Source organism: Chinchilla lanigera, unplaced genomic scaffold (assembly GCF_000276665.1).
Source record: "Chinchilla lanigera isolate Chin_1 unplaced genomic scaffold, ChiLan1.0 scaffold00076, whole genome shotgun sequence".
In the NCBI taxonomy this organism is placed as follows: Eukaryota; Metazoa; Chordata; class Mammalia; order Rodentia; family Chinchillidae; genus Chinchilla; species Chinchilla lanigera.
The window spans coordinates 10,887,787-10,909,212 of record NW_004955477.1 but is presented as its reverse complement, the minus strand read 5'-3'; the positions used below and the strand labels follow the sequence as shown (position 1 = coordinate 10,909,212).

At 54.6% G+C, this 21,426-nt stretch overlaps 2 protein-coding genes across 9 annotated transcripts; both read left to right on the top strand.

Moving 5' to 3' along the window:
- The first annotated feature begins 2,251 nt into the window (after positions 1-2,251).
- Adam8 (ADAM metallopeptidase domain 8) lies at positions 2,252-14,925 on the top strand. 6 transcript variants are annotated; one of them, XM_013503041.1, is made up of 24 exons: positions 2,252-2,360; positions 3,365-3,468; positions 4,357-4,433; positions 4,588-4,666; positions 4,751-4,827; positions 5,185-5,374; positions 5,623-5,685; positions 5,771-5,839; positions 6,176-6,342; positions 6,512-6,593; positions 6,858-7,006; positions 7,084-7,261; positions 7,540-7,629; positions 7,736-7,925; positions 8,007-8,088; positions 8,357-8,513; positions 8,883-8,960; positions 9,318-9,402; positions 10,040-10,154; positions 10,431-10,599; positions 11,082-11,147; positions 11,405-11,455; positions 13,714-13,791; positions 14,244-14,925. In XM_013503041.1, exons 1-23 carry the CDS (start codon positions 2,315-2,317, stop codon positions 13,765-13,767), a joined length of 2,418 nt encoding a protein of 805 aa, XP_013358495.1. In that variant the 5' UTR covers positions 2,252-2,314; the 3' UTR covers positions 13,768-13,791; positions 14,244-14,925. The 6 variants fall into 6 exon arrangements, with proteins under 6 accessions (XP_013358495.1, XP_013358494.1, XP_013358493.1 ...); XM_013503040.1 differs by having other exon boundaries at positions 8,318-8,513; positions 10,434-10,599; XM_013503039.1 differs by having other exon boundaries at positions 8,318-8,513.
- Positions 14,926-15,011: 86 nt separating this feature from the next.
- Positions 15,012-21,090, top strand: LOC102029740 (sperm flagellar protein 1-like). 3 transcript variants are annotated; one of them, XM_013503047.1, is made up of 7 exons: positions 15,012-15,303; positions 15,644-15,755; positions 16,598-16,748; positions 17,161-17,227; positions 17,674-17,761; positions 17,843-17,942; positions 19,412-21,090. In XM_013503047.1, exons 1-7 carry the CDS (start codon positions 15,171-15,173, stop codon positions 19,547-19,549), a joined length of 789 nt encoding a protein of 262 aa, XP_013358501.1. In that variant the 5' UTR covers positions 15,012-15,170; the 3' UTR covers positions 19,550-21,090. The 3 variants fall into 3 exon arrangements, with proteins under 3 accessions (XP_013358501.1, XP_013358499.1, XP_013358502.1); XM_013503045.1 differs by having other exon boundaries at positions 15,574-15,760; XM_013503048.1 differs by lacking the exon at positions 16,598-16,748 and having other exon boundaries at positions 15,574-15,755.
- Positions 21,091-21,426: the final 336 nt, after the last annotated feature.

Below are 21,426 nucleotides of genomic sequence, written 5' to 3'. Positions count from 1 at the left end.
GTTTTGGCTCAGTGCATTTCTTTTTAAGGTGTGAGGTTTTGTTTCATAGAATTGCCTAGACCAGGGTGATGTCTTTCTGGACTTACCTGTTTGCTTTGTTTTTAGTGTTTGGGGCCTCAAAGACAAAGTTTTAAAAAACCACTACCACCATCACTACAACAAACATGGCATGTGAGCATTAAGCAAGATATTTACCAGGTGCTGTGTACTGGGCGAGATACTGCCTGAGGGCTAGGGCTGGGCTCCCTGAGATCCCAGAACACTGAAGGTCTGAGCATTTCTTCTACTGTAGGCACTAGAGGGCAGCATACTGCCGAGCTGTGAGGACTTCCCTCCAACAGCCTGGGCCGCTGAGTGCCCTGTTTTCTTAAACCACTTCCCTGAAGTGTACCCAGGGAGGAGTGGCCTGAGGGACAGGATTTTCTGCAAGCTGAGATGCACTGATCCTGTTACCCATACTATGGCTGCCTTGCCCAGGACAGTACTCTGCTGGAGGTGCTTAATTCTCCAGCCACACACTGCTCCTCTAATCTGTAGCTTGTGCAGACTTGATTGAGTAAACACATCCATCTGCCAACCCAGTTGCCACAATAAATGCCAGACTGAGCTAAGGAGCTCCTTGGCCTGCAGCAAAGAACCAGCAATCCCATGTTCTAGGCCCTTCCCTCTTTCCAGAGCTTACAGGTGGTCAGGGTGGCGGAGGGGAAGCTTTGAGGCTGTGGCATCCTAGCTCCCAGACCCTCCCACAGCCTGCTGTGTCAAGTTGGTAGAGATGCATTGTGTCTGTCCTGTGGGATGGGTCGGCATTGGTTATGTCTGAAAGGTTCTGTTGGTGCAGGATCAGGCTGGCCTCAGTTGGTACTAGTGTTTGGGTATATGTCCCTTTTCATTTAGTTTCACCTGCATCAGCTTAGTTATGAGTAGTTTGGTTTACTTATCAAGCAATGATACACAGTGACAGTATCTTTGGTTTTGCCTTTAAGGTGCTTGGTGTTACCTTGCCTTGAAATTTTTGCTGTTGAATAATTGTAACAGGAAGGCAAGGAAGAGAAGTAAAACTGCCAAAAGCATGTGTGACCTCAGGCAGAAGCCAGCCCAACCCAAGAGCCCTACTCCCAGCCTGGAGGCTCCTCCAGCCTTGAGCACCACAGGTTGATGCCTTGAGTGGCAGGTCACCTCCCCTGAGACACCGTAACATCTATGCTACTCCTGCTCCATTTCTGACTTTGTCATTCATGTTGGGACAACAGTGTGCCAATATCTCTTCAGCATTGTCCCCAGATAGTCCAAAGGCCCCAGCCCTTCGTCTCCCTGTTGGTCCAATCCCTGATCTGCCATCCCCGTCCTTTCTCAAACCAGGAAGAAGGTTTAACTGTCCAGCCCCCTTACTCCCTAGATTGTCCCTGGTGGGGGTGGGTCTGGGAGGCTATCCAGTAGCCCACACCTGTACCTACAAGGCTGGGCCACAGTGGGGGACATTGCTACAAAGGACAAAGAGGCTTGCCCACAACCCCAGGTTCCTTGACAGGGACCCACCTGGAGAAGCTGGGAGCTGTGTCACAGTGGGGGTGCTGTAGGCTCTGGTTCTGGGGCAGCCTCAACCTGCAGGGCAGGAAAGGCAGGAACTAAGACTTCTGTGGGGACCTTGGCCCACTGGGACTCCTACAGCAGGACTGCAGCCTTGCCCCTAGGAGCAGCTCAGGCAGCCCCTGCGGTGGGACCCCCACCTGTCTGGCTCCTCCTCTGTCCTGCCCCTCCGTGAAGTTTCAGAAGCCCCACCCAGGGTTTTGGCGTCACCTCTCACAGGGCTGGTCCTGGGCTCACACAGCTCACACTGTGGCTTTCTGTTCCTCAGGAAGTCGGAGGGTCCCCTCCTACAAGTTACTTCCCTCCATGCACTACCTTACTCCAGCCGACTACCTGGGGCTCCAGAACTCTTGACAGGACTGGGAACAACAGAGACTTGGCTTCCCCAACTATACGATGAGGAGGCAGAGTTGTGGGGATATCTCCAAGTTGGTTCTTTAAACTCACCCTTAACCCCATTAATTTGCTCCACAATGACGGGGTCCAGAAAGAGACACAGAGATACGGGCAGTCACGGTGGAGAGTGAGTGCATGGTCGGCCCGGGTGTATTGGAGGCCCGGGTTGTTGAAGAGCGGTGGGTGGGGCGACCCTTCCCAGGTATGCCCTCCCCCTCGGCCTGATTGGCCAGCGCTCTCCTGGGCGGGGCCGGGACGTAGTTTCGCTGGAGCCCTCTCGGGCGGGAGCTCGGAGATCGCCGTCTGACCCCTTCGGACCAGAGACCGGACCATGCACGGCCTTTGGCTCTGGTTACTCTGCACTGTGTGGCCACACGGTGAGTGGTGTGCGGTTGGTTCCTGGGGCCCCCCGGGGCGGCGCTCCAAGCAGCCTGAGTGCCGGCTGGGTCACGTTTCTCCCTTGAACTAGGAGAACGGAGGGTGGATGCAAAGGTAGTCACTCAGCAGAGGCTGGGGGTTAGCAAAGGCCAGAGGAACTTTTAAAGGTAAACTGTATGAGAAGTTGCTTAGGCTGTTTCCCTGAGCTTCCTGGGTCGGTTGGTATTCAGGAGGGATAAAGACCACAGAGCACACCCCCAGCATCTGGGTTTATCAACAGGCAAGGAAAGGAGCTCAGAGTTACCTGGGCTGGGGCAGAGGACGAGGTTCCCTAACCATCTGAGGATGTGTCTCTGGCGAGGAGGGACATGGTGGGCTGCTACCTTGGGAGCCTTCTGGCTTCAGGTGGTGTGATGTGCCCACCTGGGGCAGGGCAGCGTTCCTTCTCTCTGGGAGATTTGCCAGATCGTGGTCAAGGAGACACTCTTCTTTAAAAGAGATAAAGTTATCTTGTGTAAGTAAGTGATTTCCAAAACTGGACCTGCTCCCTGAGGGCAGTGTCCCTGGTCAGTTTTTGGACACCAGGAAGTTTTCAGTTCTGGGGAAGTGAACTGAGGGTGTGGGCAGTAGCTGCTTTGTTCCCCAGTTAGATGTGATCATGGGACTAGAGGTGAAAAGGTGTCAGCTCTTTAAGTGCTGTGCAAGCAGAGCTGTCCCACCCCCAAAGCCCAGCCCAGGGCCTGTGTGCCTCCTCCCTGGGTAGAGGATATCGGGGGCTTCCAGAGGGGCTGAATGGGGCAAGGTCTTTGGGCACTTTGCCCAGTGTGCCAGGCTCCCCACCCTACCTGTGGGGCCCCATGATTTTTTAGGCACAGGGCCAGACCCTACCATTACTGGATCCTCAGCCATCTGGGGATCCCTGTAGCAGTCCCTCACCAGGCTTGGGAAGTGCTCCAGGCAAGACAGTCCCTCCCTGTACCTGATCACCCCGTCTCTTCTGCAGTGACTGCCCTTAGCAGCCCCCTCCCCCACGTGGACCAGTATGAGGTGGTATGGCCCCAGCGCCTGCCTGGACCCCGTGCCCGTCGAGCTCTGCCTTCCCGTTGGGTAAGTCTCTACTATCCACTCATGAGACTGCCCCCTCAGAACCTGTTTCTCTGGACAAGGGTGGGGCTCCCTTACAGCCTTAGGGTTTGCAGGTAGACCCTGAGGGGCTTGCTGCCCACTTGAACCTGTGAGTCTTCCTGGCTTGACTATAGGTCCCTTCTTCCTATGCTCACCTTACTTTCTCCTGCCCTACACTGGGCAGAGCCTGGGGCCTCCAGTGTGGGCACTGGCACTTACTACCCCCTTCCCTCAGCAGCCCAGCCAACCTAGTCTCAAGAGGTCCCTGGCAGTTCGTGCTGGATCATGCCACTCCCCAGTTTCACTTGGCATAGCTGGTAACCAAATTCCTCTTGAGTAGCGGGATGGCTCACTGCAGGACGTTACGTGTGCAGTGACACATCTTTCTGTGCCTCTGAGCTAGGTGGGGATTCCCCTTGGTTGAAAACTGAGAACAGTCCTTATAGGCTGAAAGTCCTGTGAATGGGCGTGCATATGTGTGTCTATACTCTGCATATCTGTGTGATGTGTGTGTGAGGTACACATGGGTGTGTGTTTCCAGGGAGGGACCCTACTATGGCTCTGTGCTTGCCCTGGAGTCCAGAGAATCTGCCACCTGCTCTGCTTCCTCCAGGAACAGGCATCATCATTGTTTTCTTTCAGTGGACAGATGGAAAAATTGAGGCCCGCATGATGAAGGACCCCTATGTCTTTCTGACCCACTGAGAAGAAGGGCACCTCCTACCCACTCTAGAACAACCCAATCTGGCCTCAGCCACCTTTTGGCCTGCCTGAGGCTGATGGGCCCTGAGGGTCCTTTAGGGAGGGTTCCCAGGGAGGTCCTGGGCTGTCCTAGGGCTAGAGGTCACTTACCCAGGATGCCTCACCCAGGGCCTGTACCCAGAGAATGTGAGCTACATCCTTGGGACTGGAAAGCACACTTTCACTCTGCACCTGCGGAAGAACAGGTGAGCACAAGGCTGGCCCCTCAGGTTGGTACCTGGCAGAGCCAGCAGTGGAGGCTCCAGTGCCTGAGCCCTGGGCAGCCAGCTCCTGGCCCAACTTCCCCAGGTAGGAGGCTGGGGTGAAGTGGCCCAGAGAGCTCCTATGGTTCTTTTCCAGGGACCTGCTGGGCTCCAGCTACACAGAGACCTACTCAGCGGCTGATGGCTCTGAGGTGACAGAGCAGCTGCATGGGCAGGTATGGGGCCAAGGCCAGGGCAGCCCTCCCTGGGTTGAGGGCTCATAGGAACAGGGCCAATGACCCTTCCTGTTTCTTCTGTAGGACCACTGCCTCTACCAGGGCCACGTGGAGGGGCACCAGGGCTCTGCCGCCAGCCTTAGCACCTGCAGTGGTCTCAGGTGTGTCCTCAGACCTTAGCAGATCGTCTCACTTTACAGAAGGGTGAACCTAAACAGAGAAGAAAGGGCTTTGGAACTAGTCTTGGAGAAAGGCCTTTCTTCCCCTTGTGCATCACAATGTACAAAGGCATTTACTCAGGGCTCCTGTTAGAAGTTACCAGTGCCAAACCCAAGGTGCCCACTCCTACATGCTCTCCTGCCTCCTGGGCTCTGGGCCTGTGTCACCTGGGTGGGTTGGGGGTGTCATTGACTGCAATGTAGAGGAGCCTGTGGGAACCAAATTGGAGCCCCTGTCCTCCCAGATAAGCAGGTAAGAACTGACCAGTAAAACTTGCTGTTCACCTGGCACCCCCTCAGGGGCTTCTTCCGGGTGGGTTCTGCTGTCCATCTGATTGAGCCTCTGGATGAGAGTGGTGAGGAGGGGCAACACGCCGTGTACCAGGCCAAGCACCTGCAGCAGAAGACTGGAACCTGTGGGGTCAGCGATGTCAATATAGACAACATCCTGGGCCCTCGATTCTTGGCTGCATTCAAGCATCAGCCTCCGGTGAGCAGCTTCATGCCCCTGTGTGGCCAGTCCCACTGTTGTCAACTTGCTTGGGCCTGGGCATTGCTGTCTGCAGCTCCAGAGTCATCCCCATAGTGTACCCAGGTGGGTGGGCGTAACTTAGTGCTGTGGCTGCGAAGATGGCCCTATTCTGTGCTGGAGCTGCCTGGCCAGTTTCTCCCAACACTGCTGGGTGGCTGGGCCCAGGACAGGCCATGGCTGGGAAGGTTGACTGGCTTCTTCTGCAGAACTCACCACTATCCCAAAAGACCCACTATGTGGAGCTATACGTGGTTACCGATAGCAGAGAGGTGAGTGGAGGGCACAGGGGCGGAATGGGCCAGGTGGGCCAGGCCTGGGGTGCCAGGTACCAGCCTAAGGGTATTGTGTCCCCAGTACCAGTCCTTGGGGAGCAGAGAGGCTGTGCGCAGGCGGGTGTTGGAAGTGGTGAACCATGTGGACAAGGTAGGTCTGCATTCATCCAGAGGGGTCCCCTCAAGAGCTGCCTGGGTCCTCCCTACAGAGGCTTGTAGGACCTCTCAGCAGCAGGGGTCCATCTGGAGGCAGGCAGTACCCTGGCTGCCAAGGCATGTGGGCACCTGGAAAAGAGGCATGGTTATGTAGGCTAGAAGAGGGTAGGAGAGGGGTTGCTTCAGAGCTCTGGGCTGAGCTCAGGACTTGGCCAGTACCCATGCCCAGGGCCCCTAGCAACAAATGGAATGTGACCTCTACTGCCCACCCAGCCTACTCCAGCCAATCTTCTATGTCCTGGTCTGACCCAGGGAATTTTTTTCTCTGTAGCTTTATCAGGAATTCAATTTCCGTGTGGTTCTGGTGGGCCTAGACATCTGGATCAACGACAAGATCTACATAAGCCCCCACGCCAATGTCACACTGGACAACTTCCTCTCATGGAGGGCACAGGCCCTAACAGGACGGCTTGCCCATGACAATGTGCAGCTCATCACGTAAGAAGGCACACCTGTCACACCTACTGCAGTGAACAGCTGAACCCCAGTTGGTCACACAGCCTCTGTCCAGCTTGGCCTGAAGGACAGGGTGCCCAGGCAGGGAACTGTGGGAATGAGGAGGAGCTGAGGAATTGTGTCCATGTGTCCATGTCATGCTTGTTTCTAGGGGCATCGACTTCATTGGGACAACTGTGGGACTGGCTAAGGTGTCTGCCCTTTGCTCCTGGCATTCGGGGGCTGTGAACCAGGTGAAGGAAACCCCTGCATGAATTTGCCATAGCTAGAGGTGGGCAGCTGGGCTTGGAGCCTGAACTGGATAAATGTGGGGCTTCAACCATGCTCCCTAAAACACAGCTGATTAGCTGCCTCCTCTGAGGTGGTGTTGCCACCTAATTTTTTTGTTTTAAGATGTTGGCAGGAAGCCACATCAAGCCTCTGGGTGCTAAGGCAAGGGCAGTAGGCCTGAGTAGACAGGCTAAAGGGCATTCCTAATGAGCACAGCCCTCCCACAGGACCACAGTCGGAACCCCATTGGTGTGGCGTCCACTATGGCCCATGAGCTAGGCCACAACCTGGGCATGAGACATGACGAAACCATCCTGGGCTGCTACTGCCCTGTGCCATGGGAAAGTGGTGGCTGCATCATGTCAGGCAACATTGGGTAAGACTTCATGGGGCATAGCGGGCAGGAAGGGGTAGTGCTGTACACTGTCCCTAACCACAGTACTCCTGCCTCAGCTCCAAGTTCCCTAGGATGTTCAGCAAGTGCAGCCGGGCTGATCTGGAGATATTTATGGGGAGACCCGAGGCAGACTGCTTGGCCAATGCCCCTGACCTAGACCGGCTGGTTGGAGGACCCGTGTGTGGGAACCTGTTTGTGGAGCATGGAGAAGAGTGTGACTGTGGTACCCCCCAGGTGTGTCCCACCCCACCCCTCTCTCTACTGCAACTGTGTGGGATCTGCAACCTCTGCCTCTGCAGTTGAGGATGATTGCCCAGGCTAGGCGTACTGTGTACCACAGCACGATGAATCCTGAGCATTATAGTCATAGCTGTTCTCCTTTGATACCTCTGCTGTGACCCATAAGGGAAGGGAGATAGGGGCTGCAGAGCCCTTGGGTGGTTATTGGGGGCTGGTCCATCCTGGAGATGGCACTGGCCCCAGATGCAGCTGCTCAGGGTGTTGTCCCACAGGACTGTCAGAACCGCTGCTGCAATGCCACTACCTGCCAGCTGGCTGAAGGGGCTGACTGCGCGCATGGTGAATGCTGCCACGAGTGTAGGGTAAGCCAGACCTGCCCAGGAGAGTCCTAGGCAATGAGAAGGGCTGAGGAGGCTAGAGAGAGCAGTATCTGGGCCTGTCCCACAGTGACTTTCTCTGTGGGGCCAGGTGAAGCCAGCTGGTGAGCAATGCCGTCGCGCAAAGGATGGGTGTGACTTGGAGGAGTTCTGTGATGGCCAGCAGCCAATGTGCCCTGAGGATGCCTTCCAGGAGAATGGGACACCCTGCCAAGGAGGCTACTGTTTTAATGGGAACTGCCCCACCATGGCCCACCAATGCAAGAAATTGTGGGGGTCAGGTGAGACAGGCATGAACATGGGACATTGGGCCAGTTGGTGGCCCTAGGCCTCAGCCTGGCTTATATCTTCTGGCCCCACAGGTGCATGGCCGGCCACAGATGCCTGCTTCACAATCAGCCTCTTGCCAGGTTGCAGTGGCAGGACTTCCCGTAGCATGGACAGGTGAATGTCCAAGACCAGACTGCCCAGGACCCAGGACATGGGTTATCCCCAGGGACTGGCCTAATACAGAAGGTTCTCCCCACAGAGGAATCCAACCCTGTGGCTCTCTGGTGTCCCACCCTGCCCTCCAGGACCCCAGCTCGAGCATGTTCTTGTGGGAGGGAGGGGAGGAGGGCCCTGGACCCATCTCCTGCAATGCCCAGGCCCCCTGAACATGTGCCCTGTATAGCTGGGACCACAGCCTGCCTTCTGTCTACTGGCCAAACAGATGTGGTATCCTGTACTGCGAAGGGGGAGAGAAGCCCAGGGAGCGTTCCTCCTGCACCTTTAACTCCTACCAGGGACTTTGTCAAGCTCTCAACCTGGACAGCAACACTGCTGCCTACGAGTTGGTGCTTGAGGGCACCAAATGTGATGAGGGGAAGGTGAGCTAAGCTGGGCAGCCAGGGCTTAGGAGCCCAGAAGTATCCCAACCTAGTGTTCTGGCAGAGGTGTGTAAATGAAGTCTTCTGCACACTTTTGGTTAAAATTGAGAAAATGGGCAGGACAAGTCAAGACACTGAGTCCCAGTCAATAGTTTGGATATCACTGTACTGAGGCACTCCTCAGGACAGAGGGGCTGGGTCGGCCAGCCTAGCTGTGCCCTCATGATCAAAGCCTGCTAGCAGATGGTCAAGGTCATGGATATCCTTGTTGTTGTCCTACCCTGAGCTTGCCCATTGAGTGCTGAGGGTGCTGGGGTGGGGATAGGAAGTCCAGACCAGCTATTCAAGAGACCCCCCTCTGCCCTCCAGGTTTGTTGGAAGGGACACTGCCAGGACCTCCAGGTCTACAGATCCAAGAACTGCTCTGCCAAATGCAACAACCATGGGGTAAGTATGCCCTCAAGGGATAGTGTGCCTCTTCCTTGTGCCCCCAGACCTGAGGCTACTGCTACTGCTTTTTGTCAGATGGAAGCCACTGGTAGCGATAGGTTTAGATATAGAAGCAGAGCTCACACCTCCCCTGCATGTCATGTCAGTGGGGGTCTCTACAGGGTCCCCTTGGGCCAGAAGCTGGGGCAGATGTCCTATGGAGATGAAACCTGTGATTACTGAGCAAAATGGTCATTGGGCTACCACTCAAGAATGGGGGCCCTCTATGTGCTGGACTGGCCTAGGACCTTTGTGCTGTAAGTATAGCCCACTACCCCCCAGGTGCCTGTCTCTGAGGTCTGGCCATCCCCCCAGGTGTGCAACCACAAGAGTGAGTGTCACTGCCACGCAGGCTGGGCCCCTCCTCACTGTGCAGAGCTGCTGACAGATGTGTACAAAGGTAGGTAGCATCTGGCTATCTTGGGCCTTCTAAGGCCGGCAGTGCCCAGTGTGCAGGGCCATGATATATCCAGGTCCAAGTTCAGAGCCTGTGCCTGGCATCCACAAGAGCTGACATTCAGGAGAGAGTTTGTAGCCCTGGTACCCGACTCAAGGACAGCCAGGAGAGAGTCCATGTCCCTGCCTCCTAGAGCTGATTGAGAACAGTGCCCAGCCCAGAGTAAGACTAGTGGTCTTCGGTCCAAGTCCTCTAGTCTCTTTATGGCCCAGGAACCCAGGATTACCAATTCCCACAGTGTCTTCCTCCCCAGTGGCCCCTGACCATGTGGCTGTCCACAGCACTATGGCCTCGAGGGCCTGCCTTGGCCACACCCATGAACCTGTGAGTCAGAGGCCCCTTACCATCATGCCTTCTGACTCATTTCTGGAGAGCAGGGAGCACTGGTGTAATGTACCAGGTCCTCCTCTGGGGGGTCTGCAGGCTTTTGGCCATGTGCAGGGCATGGGCAGGATCCCACAGGGACCAAGGGCATAGCCCAGGGGGGCGAGAAGGCTTCATCTCTGAAGGGCCATCCTCACCCCACCCCCCACTCAGCTAGCACCCAGCCCTAGCTGACATGCAGCCATGTATCCCACAGCATCTAGGGGACTCCCAGTTAGCGTGTTGCTGGTCCTGGTGCTCCTGGCAGCTGTGATGGTCATCCTGGCAGGTGTCATTATCTACCAAAAGGCGTGGTGCCCTGTCCAAAAAAGGTGAGGACATATTGGTTGTGACACATCTGTATGTGAGATGCACACCTTCCTGTGCTGTTGGGAAATAGTCTCTGCCAGTGTTTGAGGAAGAAAACCCACTGCTTCATGCAGCTGGCCTAGGCAGAGAGACTAAGCAACTCAAGCTTCCTACGTATTGGTGGGCCAAGGGTGGAGGCTCAGGAGTTTCATGGATCCACTAGGCTCCAATCACAAAGGCTACACCAGGAGTCCCAGAGTCCATGGCCCAGACTAACTACCATTGCCTTTTCTCTCCAGAAGCTCAGCACCCAAGACCACCACGGGGCTCTCCAACCCACTGTTCCGTGAGGAAGGTAGCAGTTTGCCAGCCAAGAGCAAGATTCCAAGTCCCCCTGTGCTGATCTCTACCACCCAACCCACCCAGCTCCCCAAGCCAACATTGGTACCGCAGAGGCCACCCCCACTTGTAAGCACTGTCTCCTGACAGGTTCATGGGGCTGAAATGACAGGGTCCTTAGGGCCCCCATTCTCCTTCCCCAGGATATGGCCCAAACCCTAGTGTAAATTAACCTGTGTGCCCTGCAGTGGCCTGGGTCCTAGTATAGTTGCTGTGGGTACTGCATGGTGGGGACTGAGAGTTAAGAGCTGCCTCCTGGGAACCTGCATTTGGAGTATGAACTTGACTTGCAGCTCTGAGGGTTCTTAGCCTATGGCTCTGAGGGGAAGACACTCTTGCCCTCCTCCCAGCTCCAGCATATGTCACCACATGGCTGAGAGAAAGCAATGGTCATGTGTCTGGGCTGGGGCCCTGGCACACCTCCAGTCAGGAAGGTTCCATTTCCTCTCCCCGTTGGTGTGGATGGTACACAAACCTTAGTTCCTACACCTGGGGATGGAGGGCATCATAGGAGGCTTAGCCCAGTCTCATGAGAGCCTTTTCCCCTGCAGCCTCCAGTCACCATGTGCAGTCCACCCATCCCAGTTCCTGTGTACACCCAGCAGGCATCAGACCAGGTGAGCAGCCTTATGTTGCATGGCCGTATGTTCTGGAGTCAGGGGCCTGAAGGCTGGATTCTGTGAGCCAGGGCCCAGGGAAGCTGCCACTCCATAGGGAAGGGAAGACAGGTTAGCCTAGCTTTTTCAGGACATTGCACTAAACCCTAGATTTGGCAAGGCTGTGGGAGGGCAAAGGCACAGTGGGTTCTTCAGACTTGGGCTAAGGCAAGCCTGGTCCATAGGGTTCTGACACTTTCTCCCTCCTTCCCCATCAGCTCAGACCTGCTCCACCCACCAAGCCTCTCCCAAAGCTGAAACCCAAGCAGGTAAGAAAATCCAGCCCGGAGAGTGGCCTCCTTCCTGGAGGCCTACAGGCCTGCCCAGGAACAGCCACCACCATCTCTTGAAGCCTCATGATGATGATGCTTCCCTTGGGGATGAGGCTTTGGGGGTCTGAAAAGGTCTGTCACAATGTGACTCACTAAAGCCTTGTAAGCCGAGGTTAATTCCCAGGCCTCTGTCTTCCTTTTCAATGTTGGGGTCCTGTTCTCAGCATGAACTCCTCACCCGCTAGGCCCCTGTATCTCAATCCTAGATAATCTCCTTCACCTGGGAACCCATGGGAAAAGGTGGTACCTTGAACAGTCACTCTGGGGCCATGGCTGGACTAATAGAGAGGAACCTAGACACTCCCACCCATGGTTGGGCAAACTAGGCAGCAGGATGGGCCTTGGCTTTCTCTCATAGTCTATCATAAGCTCCAGCCTCCAGACTGTACAGGTCAGCTGTGTTGCTGGACATCTTCCTAGGCAGGCCTTTATCCACCTTTGTGATGGTCATTTAGGGGACCCAAAGGCCACGTGGTAGAGCTTGGGGAAATCTCCCTGTAGATGGCTTCTGTGATACTGAAGAATGAACATCCATCCCTTGCCCTGTCCTAGGCAGAGAGGTGCTTGTTCATATTAATTTTAACTTTGAACAAATTTTAGATTTACAGAAAAGCCAAAATAGCAGAGTCCCTTCAGCCCCTTCACTTAGACTCCTGTGTGTTAGCACGCGCACAGCCTTAGCCACACCAGCCCCTCAATGAGTCTGCAGCACGTCAGGCCTGCCCACTTCTTCTGGGCCCTGAATGGCTCCTGGTCATCTTGCACTTTAGAAGTGCTGTTTCACAACGTTGTCCAGTGTCCCTCAAGTTTGGGTTTGCTTCTTATTGTGAGTGGATGGAAGCAGTGTGTTTTTGGCAAGAATAGTGTGGGATGTGTCCCTCCAAGGATGTGACCCTGAGGTAAGGTGTGGTACCTCATGTCTCACGTCACACATGGCTTGCTTATGGTAGTGTTTTTTGGTTAGTGAACACCTTGGGGGAAGTACATAGAGACTCTTCAGGTCCTATCTCACTTTAAAAATTTGACTTGCTTGTTTTAGCATCCATTGATGATTTTGGCCTCTGACAATTATTACTGTGTTGTTTGGCTAATAGTGATTTTCTATTTTTCTCTTTCCCTTTTTAATGTTTTATTTTGAACTAATTAAAAACCTATATGTGAGTTGCAAAAATAGCCCTACGAGGGGTCTTGACAGGCAGAATGGGGGCAGGGTGGACAGAGATTTCTAGCAGAGGACTCAAACAAGCCAGGCCAGAAGGAGGACCTGAGCAGAGTCTGTGGCCAAACTGGCCTGGCTGTGGGAGGGAAGTGTTCTGCAGGGCCTGCCTGAGTTGCTGATCCACCAGTACGCAGTCCACCCAGGGACCCCTGCCCCTAGCATGTGTAGCCCAGGAGCCCACCCTGGGAAAGATAGCATAAGAAAAATGCATATTTAGTTAATTCTTGGCTTTTGAGCTTCTAAGACCCTCATCTTGGCAATTTAAATACCTTTCACCTGTAATCCCAACACTCCGGGAGCCTGAGGCAGGAGGATCTAAGTTCAAGCCCAGCCTAAGCAACTTAGTGTCTTAGTGAGAGCCTGTCTCAAAAATTAAAAAGGGATGAGGATGTAGCTCAGTGTGAAGGTGATGGATTCAATCCCTATTACAAAAAAACCAAAGCATTCAGGATAGTGTTTTTTTGTTTGTTGTTTTGAAACATGGTCTCATTATGTAGTTCAGGCTGGCCTCAAACTTACAGGGCTCCTCCTGCCTCAGCCTGCCCAGTGCTAGGATTATAGGCATGAACCACCACACTCTGCTCATGGTAGCATTTGGGAGTGGGTGCAGATGAGGCTGTGATATGGGGTAGGGCAGTCAGCTAAGGAGGGGGAGTTCTGCCAAGTTGGTACTTTTTGGTTGTTGTTTTTAGAGACAGGGTCTCACTATATAGTCCAGGGTGGCCTTAAACTCACTTTGGAGCCCAGGCTGGCCTGGAACTCATGGTGATCCTCCTGCGTCAGTCTCCCGAGTGCTGGGATCACAGGCATGTGCCACCATACCTGGTTTATCCTTTGGGAGAGGGCAGCCCTGGACGGTTTTTCTGCAGAGAGCTCAGTGAAGGCAGAAGCCTGCAGTCTGGCTGGAGCAGTGCAGACAGCCTTGGGGTATCCACCTAGGTAGTACTCTCCTTCAGCCATGTATGCTCCTTCCCAGGCCATGAAGCCAACCTCTGCACCACCAATGCCACCAGTCAAGCCCTGGGTTTGAGGGATCACACCGGGAATGACTCAGGTGAGCCCTCTCCCACACTCCGGGTGGGGTCTACCTATGCAGGGGCTGCCTCATTATGATGCCTGTAGCACTGCCCTGGAGTGCGTGTAAGATGATTTCTTTAGATTATTGGCTGGCAAACTTTGATGGTTATCTAAAGAAAACAAAAAGGAAAACTTATCAGTCTTAGGTTTACTTTAATGTCTGCTTTACAGTCTGTCAGAGGACTTTTCAGTGATTGTTACTTCCACTGTTAATTTTACCTTTTTTCCTTACTAGAATAAATAATGAAATCTATATAGTGTTAGCTGTTAATATTGTGGCCATCACAGCAGTAATCATTGTGTGGTTAGGACCAACTTATTATTGGGTAAACCAAGAATCTAAATTTCAAGATATGTAAATGGGAATATTTCAGTTGTGCCCTTTGTAGCAGATGATGTTTAATGTCAATTCTGTTTTTCTCCTTCAAGGGACTTGATGGCCCAAAGGTTACCCTGAACCCCCAGTCCAGAGGAGGTGATTGGGCAGGGCACCACAGGGGGGCATCTGTGAGCCCAGGAAAGTTTGTAGGAGTCCCAGAATGGTCCTGTGGCCAAGCTCCTCAGCATCTCAGGATCACCACCGGAGCCTCTCAGCTCAGGACTCAGGGCTGGACCCTCAGCTGCTTCTCTGACCTCAGGACTGCCTCAGACAGATGCCCTTGCTGTTCGGCTGGGCCAAAGTCACTGCTCAAGACCAATCCCTTCTCACCTGTGTTGCGTCTGCAACGGCTAGGTTGGGATTTGAGGTCACCCGCAGTGTGTGTGTGTGGGGGGGGGCTGCTGTCCCAGGCACACACCCCACCAGCACGCAACCCACGTGCTCTGGCGGCGCAGAGCACTCTTCCCAGCCACCGCTGTACCTGCTCTCCCTGATGACTCCTTCAAGGACAGGGCAGCTCTGGTGGTTTCCTGTAAAGAGGGTGTAAATAAGTGAACTGTCTCTGCATCTACTCCACCAAGCCCATGATCTAAGAAGGAACGTTCGCTTTTCCGGAATCACTGTCATTTGAGGGGCAGGGTAGATAGCTGACTGGTCCTAAATCTCAGGGGATGAAATCCATTAATTATAAAGCTTATATTTTTATCAATAAACTACGGACTACGTTTTAAAGGGCAGGACATTTTTATTATATCGATCGAACTTTTACCTTTCTTCCCTATGGATTTGAGTAAGCACCCCCCCTGTTTAATTAAACAGGTCCGTCCACTGACAAGCAGGAGGCCAGTGGCACTCAAAAAAAACTGCCGAAGATTGCTTTGCTGTTCTTGCCCCGCCCCTAGGGTCCCATCTCCCCTTGCGACGCGCCCCGCCCCTTCCGGCCCGGTCTCCCCGCAACGCCCTGCACGCCTCTTGCCATGCCCGGCGCCTCTAGGCTGAGCCCCGCTGCTCCCTCTCCGACGCGGCTGTTGCGCGGCCTCTGCGCCTGGCTGGACAGGCTCCCGCTCAGCCGCCCGAAGCGACACCTGGCTCGGGACTTCAGCGATGGCGGTGCGAGCGGGGCCAGATCGCCTGGAGGGCGCGCTGGGACGGGCGGCTGCGCGAGTGGAGAGGTGGCCGGGGCACTAGGCAAGAAGGGCTCAGGGAGTGAGGGGTCCTCTTAGGTGCGCCCCCACCCTGGGGAAAATAGCAACAGATGTGGCCTGGGCGCTTCTGCAGCCGCTGCTTCTAGGACTTAGCCCCCCCCCCCCCCCCCCCAGGGCTAAGTGCCGAGCCTTGCATCCCAGGGACCAGTCTGTGCCTCCCTCGCGTGCCCTGCAGGAAGCCGGGGCGACAGCGGGCAGCGGAGGGACTTTGCTGTACAGGCCAGGCTCACCGTCCTCTCCCACAGTGCTGGTGGCAGAGATTGTGAAGCACTTTCATCCACGCCTTGTGGACCTGCACAGCTACATCCCTGCCTGCAGCACGGACCAGAAGCTCAGCAACTGGAGCCTTCTCAACAGGCAAGGTTGGGGCTCCTTGCCAGAACAGCCTGTCCGTGTAGGCCTGCTCCCCGAGCCTCTCTCTCGTTTAAGAGAGGGAGCCAGGCCGTATTCCAAGCCAGAAGACTCACAGTGTTCAGGTTCCTGCCTTTGTGTCTGAGTCTCTGGTTCGAAGAGCAAATGATAATACAAACAGTGCCAGGTCTGATAGGTGATATGAAGAGCAACCAGCCAAAGGTAGGGCAGCCCTGTGAGAAGTAGGGGAGCCAGAGAGGGCCCTGGGGAGTCACGAGAGTGATGTAGGGATGGTGAGAGTGAACACTGGGGAGCTACGTGGGGGAGCCCCAGAGCCCTCAGTGCAGACCGGAGAATCCTGGAGGCCACTCGGAAAACAGTGCTTTGCTTCCAACGGAGATGGGATTAGAAGCACTGCAGGACTCAGGACTGAGGCCTGGGCAAAGCTGATGGGGCTCGAATTTCAGAGCACTGGACAGGGAGAGGCGGTAGAGGGAGGTGGAGGCAGGGTTGAGAGGGGACAAGTACAGTCAGGTGCTGGCCTTGAGGGAAGTTAGAAAAGGTCAGAGTCTAGGTACTTTGGACGTGACCAGCAGAACTTTGCACAGAGCAGAGGAAAGCTGTCCGGCAGAGAGACGAGGACTGCAGCAGAGTCCCAGAGACACTTGGTCTGATGGCACGGGGCACTGCTCTCTCTGTGATCCTCTGATGGGATCCGGAAATGGAAAGGCCTCTGGGGTACTGGGCAAGAAAGGGCCCTAATCCGAAGAAATCGGGCACTGTCCTGTGGCCCAGGGCCTCACCCATGGAGGCACTGCTTTGAGCATGTATCCCTGCTTCCTCTGCAGGAAAGTCTTCCACAAGCTGCACTTCTGTGTCTCAGAGGCAGATATCCGCAAGGTGGTGGCCAACGTGCCTGGGGCCATCGAGCCCATTCTTTGCGCACTGAGAGAGAAGGTGGAGGCTGGCACTGTTCATGCAGGCTCACCCAGCACAACTGTACGTGTTTGTGGAAATCAGTATAGCTTGGGAACCTGCTGCATCAGTGCCCATTTGTACATAGCCAAATCATCTGCCTGTGAGGAAATGAGAAATCGATGACAGTAAAGCCCCTGCCCCCCACAGCCCTGTGGTCCAGATACATACATGTCCATGCTTGAATCCCCGACTGGACCGCTGGCCAGGCCTCCCCAGGATCTTGCCCCTTCCCATCCTGACCTGCCTGCCCAGGCAATGAAAACTGTTTTTGGGTTTGCTTCTTCTGAGTCTGCACCCAACTGTACTAATCGAGGCCCTGCCCTACCTTGTCCAGCTTGCTTGCTGACTGCTCCCCTGCCAGTGATCACTGGGAACTACAGGCAGGCATGTTTACTCCCATTACACCTCACTTCCCAACCTTGCAAATCTGCAGGGTACAGGACCCTCCTATGTGAATGCTGACCAACCTTGCGTGGAGCTGCCGACCTGCACATACACCGGTAGGATGCAAACCCCTGGCATAGACAAGTTCAGCCTGTCAGCACCCCTTTGAGCCATCTATGGGAGGCATCGCCACATTAGCACATGACTGGACATGTGATGCCTGTGGCTTCACACAAAGGAGAGCAGGTGTGCTCAAGTGCACACAGGACCCAGTGGCCTAGCCAGCCTCTGAGGAAGGTACATGGGCTCCCTTGCTGTACCAGCACCCACATAGCAGTGTCCTGCAGGGTCCTTATATCTCCAAATGGAGACACTATTCAGAGCGTCCAGGGCTGTGTTAAAGGGCCCTGATACCTGGCTGGGACCAAACAGGTATATGGTGACTTTTGCGTCTGTTCAACCTACAGGCCAACCCCCCACCCCCAGCCCACATGTGCTGCCACCACATAAGTGGCTCTCGGAGGCAGAGGCCCTGAGCTGATGGTGTCCGTTTGTCAAACAGGCCTACCACATTCACCAGATCCCTCCAGTGTGAAGACTCTTCAGAACCAGGGAGCTTTGGAGAAGATGGACTGCTGTGCCTGTGGATGGTGGGCCGTCTCTCAGCTCCTCCTTCACCTATAATCCCTAGTCCCCACCTGATAGACTAAAGGCTGGTGTCTCTCTTTCAGTGGAGACCCAGCCAGAGAGGCCTGGGAGCACCTAGCCAGGGCCCAGCAGCTGCTGGAGGACAAGGAGCAGGCGCTAGTCATTCTGCAACAGACAGTCCAGGTATGGCCCATCACCTTGGATACACTGTGATCTACAGAATTGGGGACACAGAAAAACTCTCTGCTTTTATTTTCGGTAGCCCTCTTTCAGCAGCCACAGTCCAGCTCTCAGCTGAGTTCCTATGGTGCTGCTCCAGCCTGGGGTTTGGTGGTGGGTAGCAGACAGAACCAGGTGGGCCCCACATATAAGTGCTTCTTAAGACCTGCAGGCTGAGTGGTGCTTCCCAAGAGCCAGGACTCTGGCTGAGCAACCTCCCTACAATGTCTTTGAAGATGGGGAAGAGGAGGTTTGGGTTGGAGTAAACATATAGTTTGATTATTTGGAAAACAGTCTGTGGAATATTTCAATCATATCCAGAAGCAGAGAAAAAGGTATGTTGTCCTCCACCACCTACTCACTGCCTTATTGGCTTATCGATCTTCAGTCCACATGCCAGGGCTGCAGACAAGGCACGGGCACCGCTATGAGTGCTGGCAGTGTGGCCTGGGGCCTCGGTCCAGGAACAAAAGGTAGTCTCTTGCTGGGCAGGCACCTGGGAAGAAAGTGGGTTAGAGGTACTGTCTGGAGAGCTTCCTGCCTGCCCTTTCGCCATCTCCGCAGGCATTGTCAGGAGGATGCTTAGCCAGAGTCCTCGGTCTTGGGAAGCACCCCTCAGCCTGGGCTCCTCAGGAACACTCATATGTGGGGCACACCTGGTTCTGTGGGACACACCTAGGTTTGTGAGGTACACCTGGTTTTACACGACACATGCCTCCACTCTGCTCTGTCCTTAGGGGCATTGGAGTTCTTCCATGCAGGAAGCCTTTCACCAACTCTTGCCTCTCCCATGCCTTGACAGTCAGTTAGCAGGCAGTGCATGCTGGATGGACCTTAGGGTCAAAGGGCCAGTCAGAAACTGTGGAAGGGGTATCCAAATCTTGATGAGCAGTCATCTTGAGAATACAGGAAAGTGATATCATTGTGTGGCTTTGGACTTACCAAATGGCAGCAAAGAGGAAGCTACAAGAAGAAATAAAGTTGCTTCGCTCTGCAGGTTATCCACGGCCCCTTGCTGTCCCAACTGTGGGTCTGGCCCACGTGCTCTCAGTGAATCATAAGTATTTCATTTCATAAGATCCAGAGAGGAAAAGCTCAACCTGCCATTTAAGGGCTGAAAGAGTTGAGTGCCATTTGCCTAATTGTTAATGAGATATTCAAAGAGACACCAGGAAGATTCCTGGGGGAATTACATGGTGGTGGGCAGCAAGCTGGAACATGTGGTCTGGTCATGCAGGGGAGAGAGCATCACACTGTGCAGCCTCAGCCACCTGCCCTCTCATTGGTCACAGAGAGAGGGACACCAGAAAGGTGGTCAGGATATGGGCGTGTGTGCTTGCTGTGGCTGCAGTGACACACCCGCAGGTTCAGGGAGGAACTTTTTGCTTGGGCTGCTGAGCAGAAGTTCTTTAAGCTTGTGTGGTTTTTTGAAGATTTTACAGATGAAGGTGATGAGGCTGGAGAACCTGGTACAGCTGAAGGACCAGCGGATTGAGGAGCTGATGAGACCTGGGCCTGAGGAGTGCCAGGGATCCCCAGGGGATGCCCTCCTTGGGTCATCCAGACCCTGATCTTGAGCCTACCTGAAGCTTCCACCAGCCAGCGCTTCTTCCACACAGCCCTGCACTATCCTGTCCAGAGGTTCAGAGAGGGCACAGATGTGGGGGTGGGGTGCTCTGGAGCTACTTGTCCCAGAGATTCCTGCCAACTCTCACTCCAGAGTTATGCTACATGGAGATTGGTTGGATAGAGTTTGGATGTTCTCTGCAGCCATGGATGGCTCATCATTGCTACATTTGTGAGCACATGAGGCCTCAGTGTGTGTAGTATCTGGGGCTTAGGGTCACACTACTCAGGGTGGGTGGGACCATTGTAGTCAGCCGTATGGCTCTGGAATGACAACCACCCTGGAATCTGCAGAAGATGCCCCTGACAGGGGCCCCAGGCAAGTTGTGCCTGCCTGTGCTTGCTGAGCTGTTCTACTGAAGGGATGTGAGGACAGAGAAGGACCAAGAAAGTGCCCTACCCTACTTCACAGTCACCAGCTTTGTCCTGGAGGTTTTGGGGCAAAATTAGATGGAGCCGGGACTTGACTTGGCTGACTGCTCTAGACCTGATTCCCCCTTGGGCCTGGAACCTGGCTGCTGCCTTCTTGCCTCCAGGATGGGCCCTTCCAGGCTCAGGAGCCTTGATATGGCCAAGAAACTCCCAACACTGAGGTGGGTTGTAGGGCTCTGTCCTGCTGGCTCCTGCACCCAGCCAAGTGGCTTGTACATCCACATATGCCATTGGGGCAGAGCCGGGTAGGATGGACTGAAGCACCGCGCCCCCCCACCTGCCTCATCACAGCTGCCTGCACTGTGGAGTCAGCTTTCCTGTGTGCTCCTGGGCTGAGCCCCTGCGGGGTCCCAGGAAGCAGCATCAGAAGCCACAGACTTACATCAGGATTTCAGAGCTTCCTCCAGAGGCTCACTCAGCCCACTTCCTCCCTGAGTCAGAAAGCGCATTCCACAGCCCCTGCCATCCACACTGTGAGTCACCATGGAGTAGTCGGGAAGGTGGCTCCCTGATGACTGGCTGTGCTACCTCTGGTCAGCTGGCTGGGGCGTCCTGGTGCCTGGAGCCTTGTTCGGAGCCCTCCCGAGTCCCAGGCAAGGTGGGTCAGGCAGAGGGACAACTTTATGCACCTGGCACCCATGGGTTCCTAGTGTCAGGAACAGGGGAATCTGCTTAAAGCTGCAGAGATCCCTTCAAGCTGGGGACTCTTACACTGTCAAATCCACAACTCTCAGGCAGGAAATACCTAGGGAAGGGCCTGGCTAAGAAAGTCAAATCAGCACAGGCCCAGGCAGATTCACATCTGGCCTCAGCTGTCCTCCCCAGGCTAAGCCTGGGAGCTATGGATGATCTGGCCCTCTTCCCTGCTTCCTAGGGTGGTGATAGCAAAGGGCCAGCTATTCTGCTCCAGGTACTTCTGGCATGGCCACATATGTGCACATGTATGCATAAACTCATGAATGTGTCACACATGAATTCATCTAGATAAGGGTTGGTGGGCTCCTTATAGAGGCAGAAGGTCTGGCCCCCACACAAATAGGCTTAGAAGGAAGCAGAGGCTGTTGTGTGCATGTGTGTTTTCATTTACATGTGGCACTGCGTGTGCATATGTGTGACACTGTATGGCTATCCATGTGTAATACTGTATGTGGCACTGTATGTATGGCTGCAGATATGATTGTGTATGTAACACTGTGCACATGTGATGCTGTATTGTACACATGCATGTGATGCATGTGTGCTGGCCAGTGGAAGTGGCTGCAGTGTTGGCCTCAAGGGACAGTAGAGGCAGAGGCATGGCCATGTGGGCTGATGGGTCATGGCTCTTGGTACAGGAAGATATGCTCCTGCCTTCTGGGCCCTGTGGGCTGGGCCTGGGCTACCTTCTGGG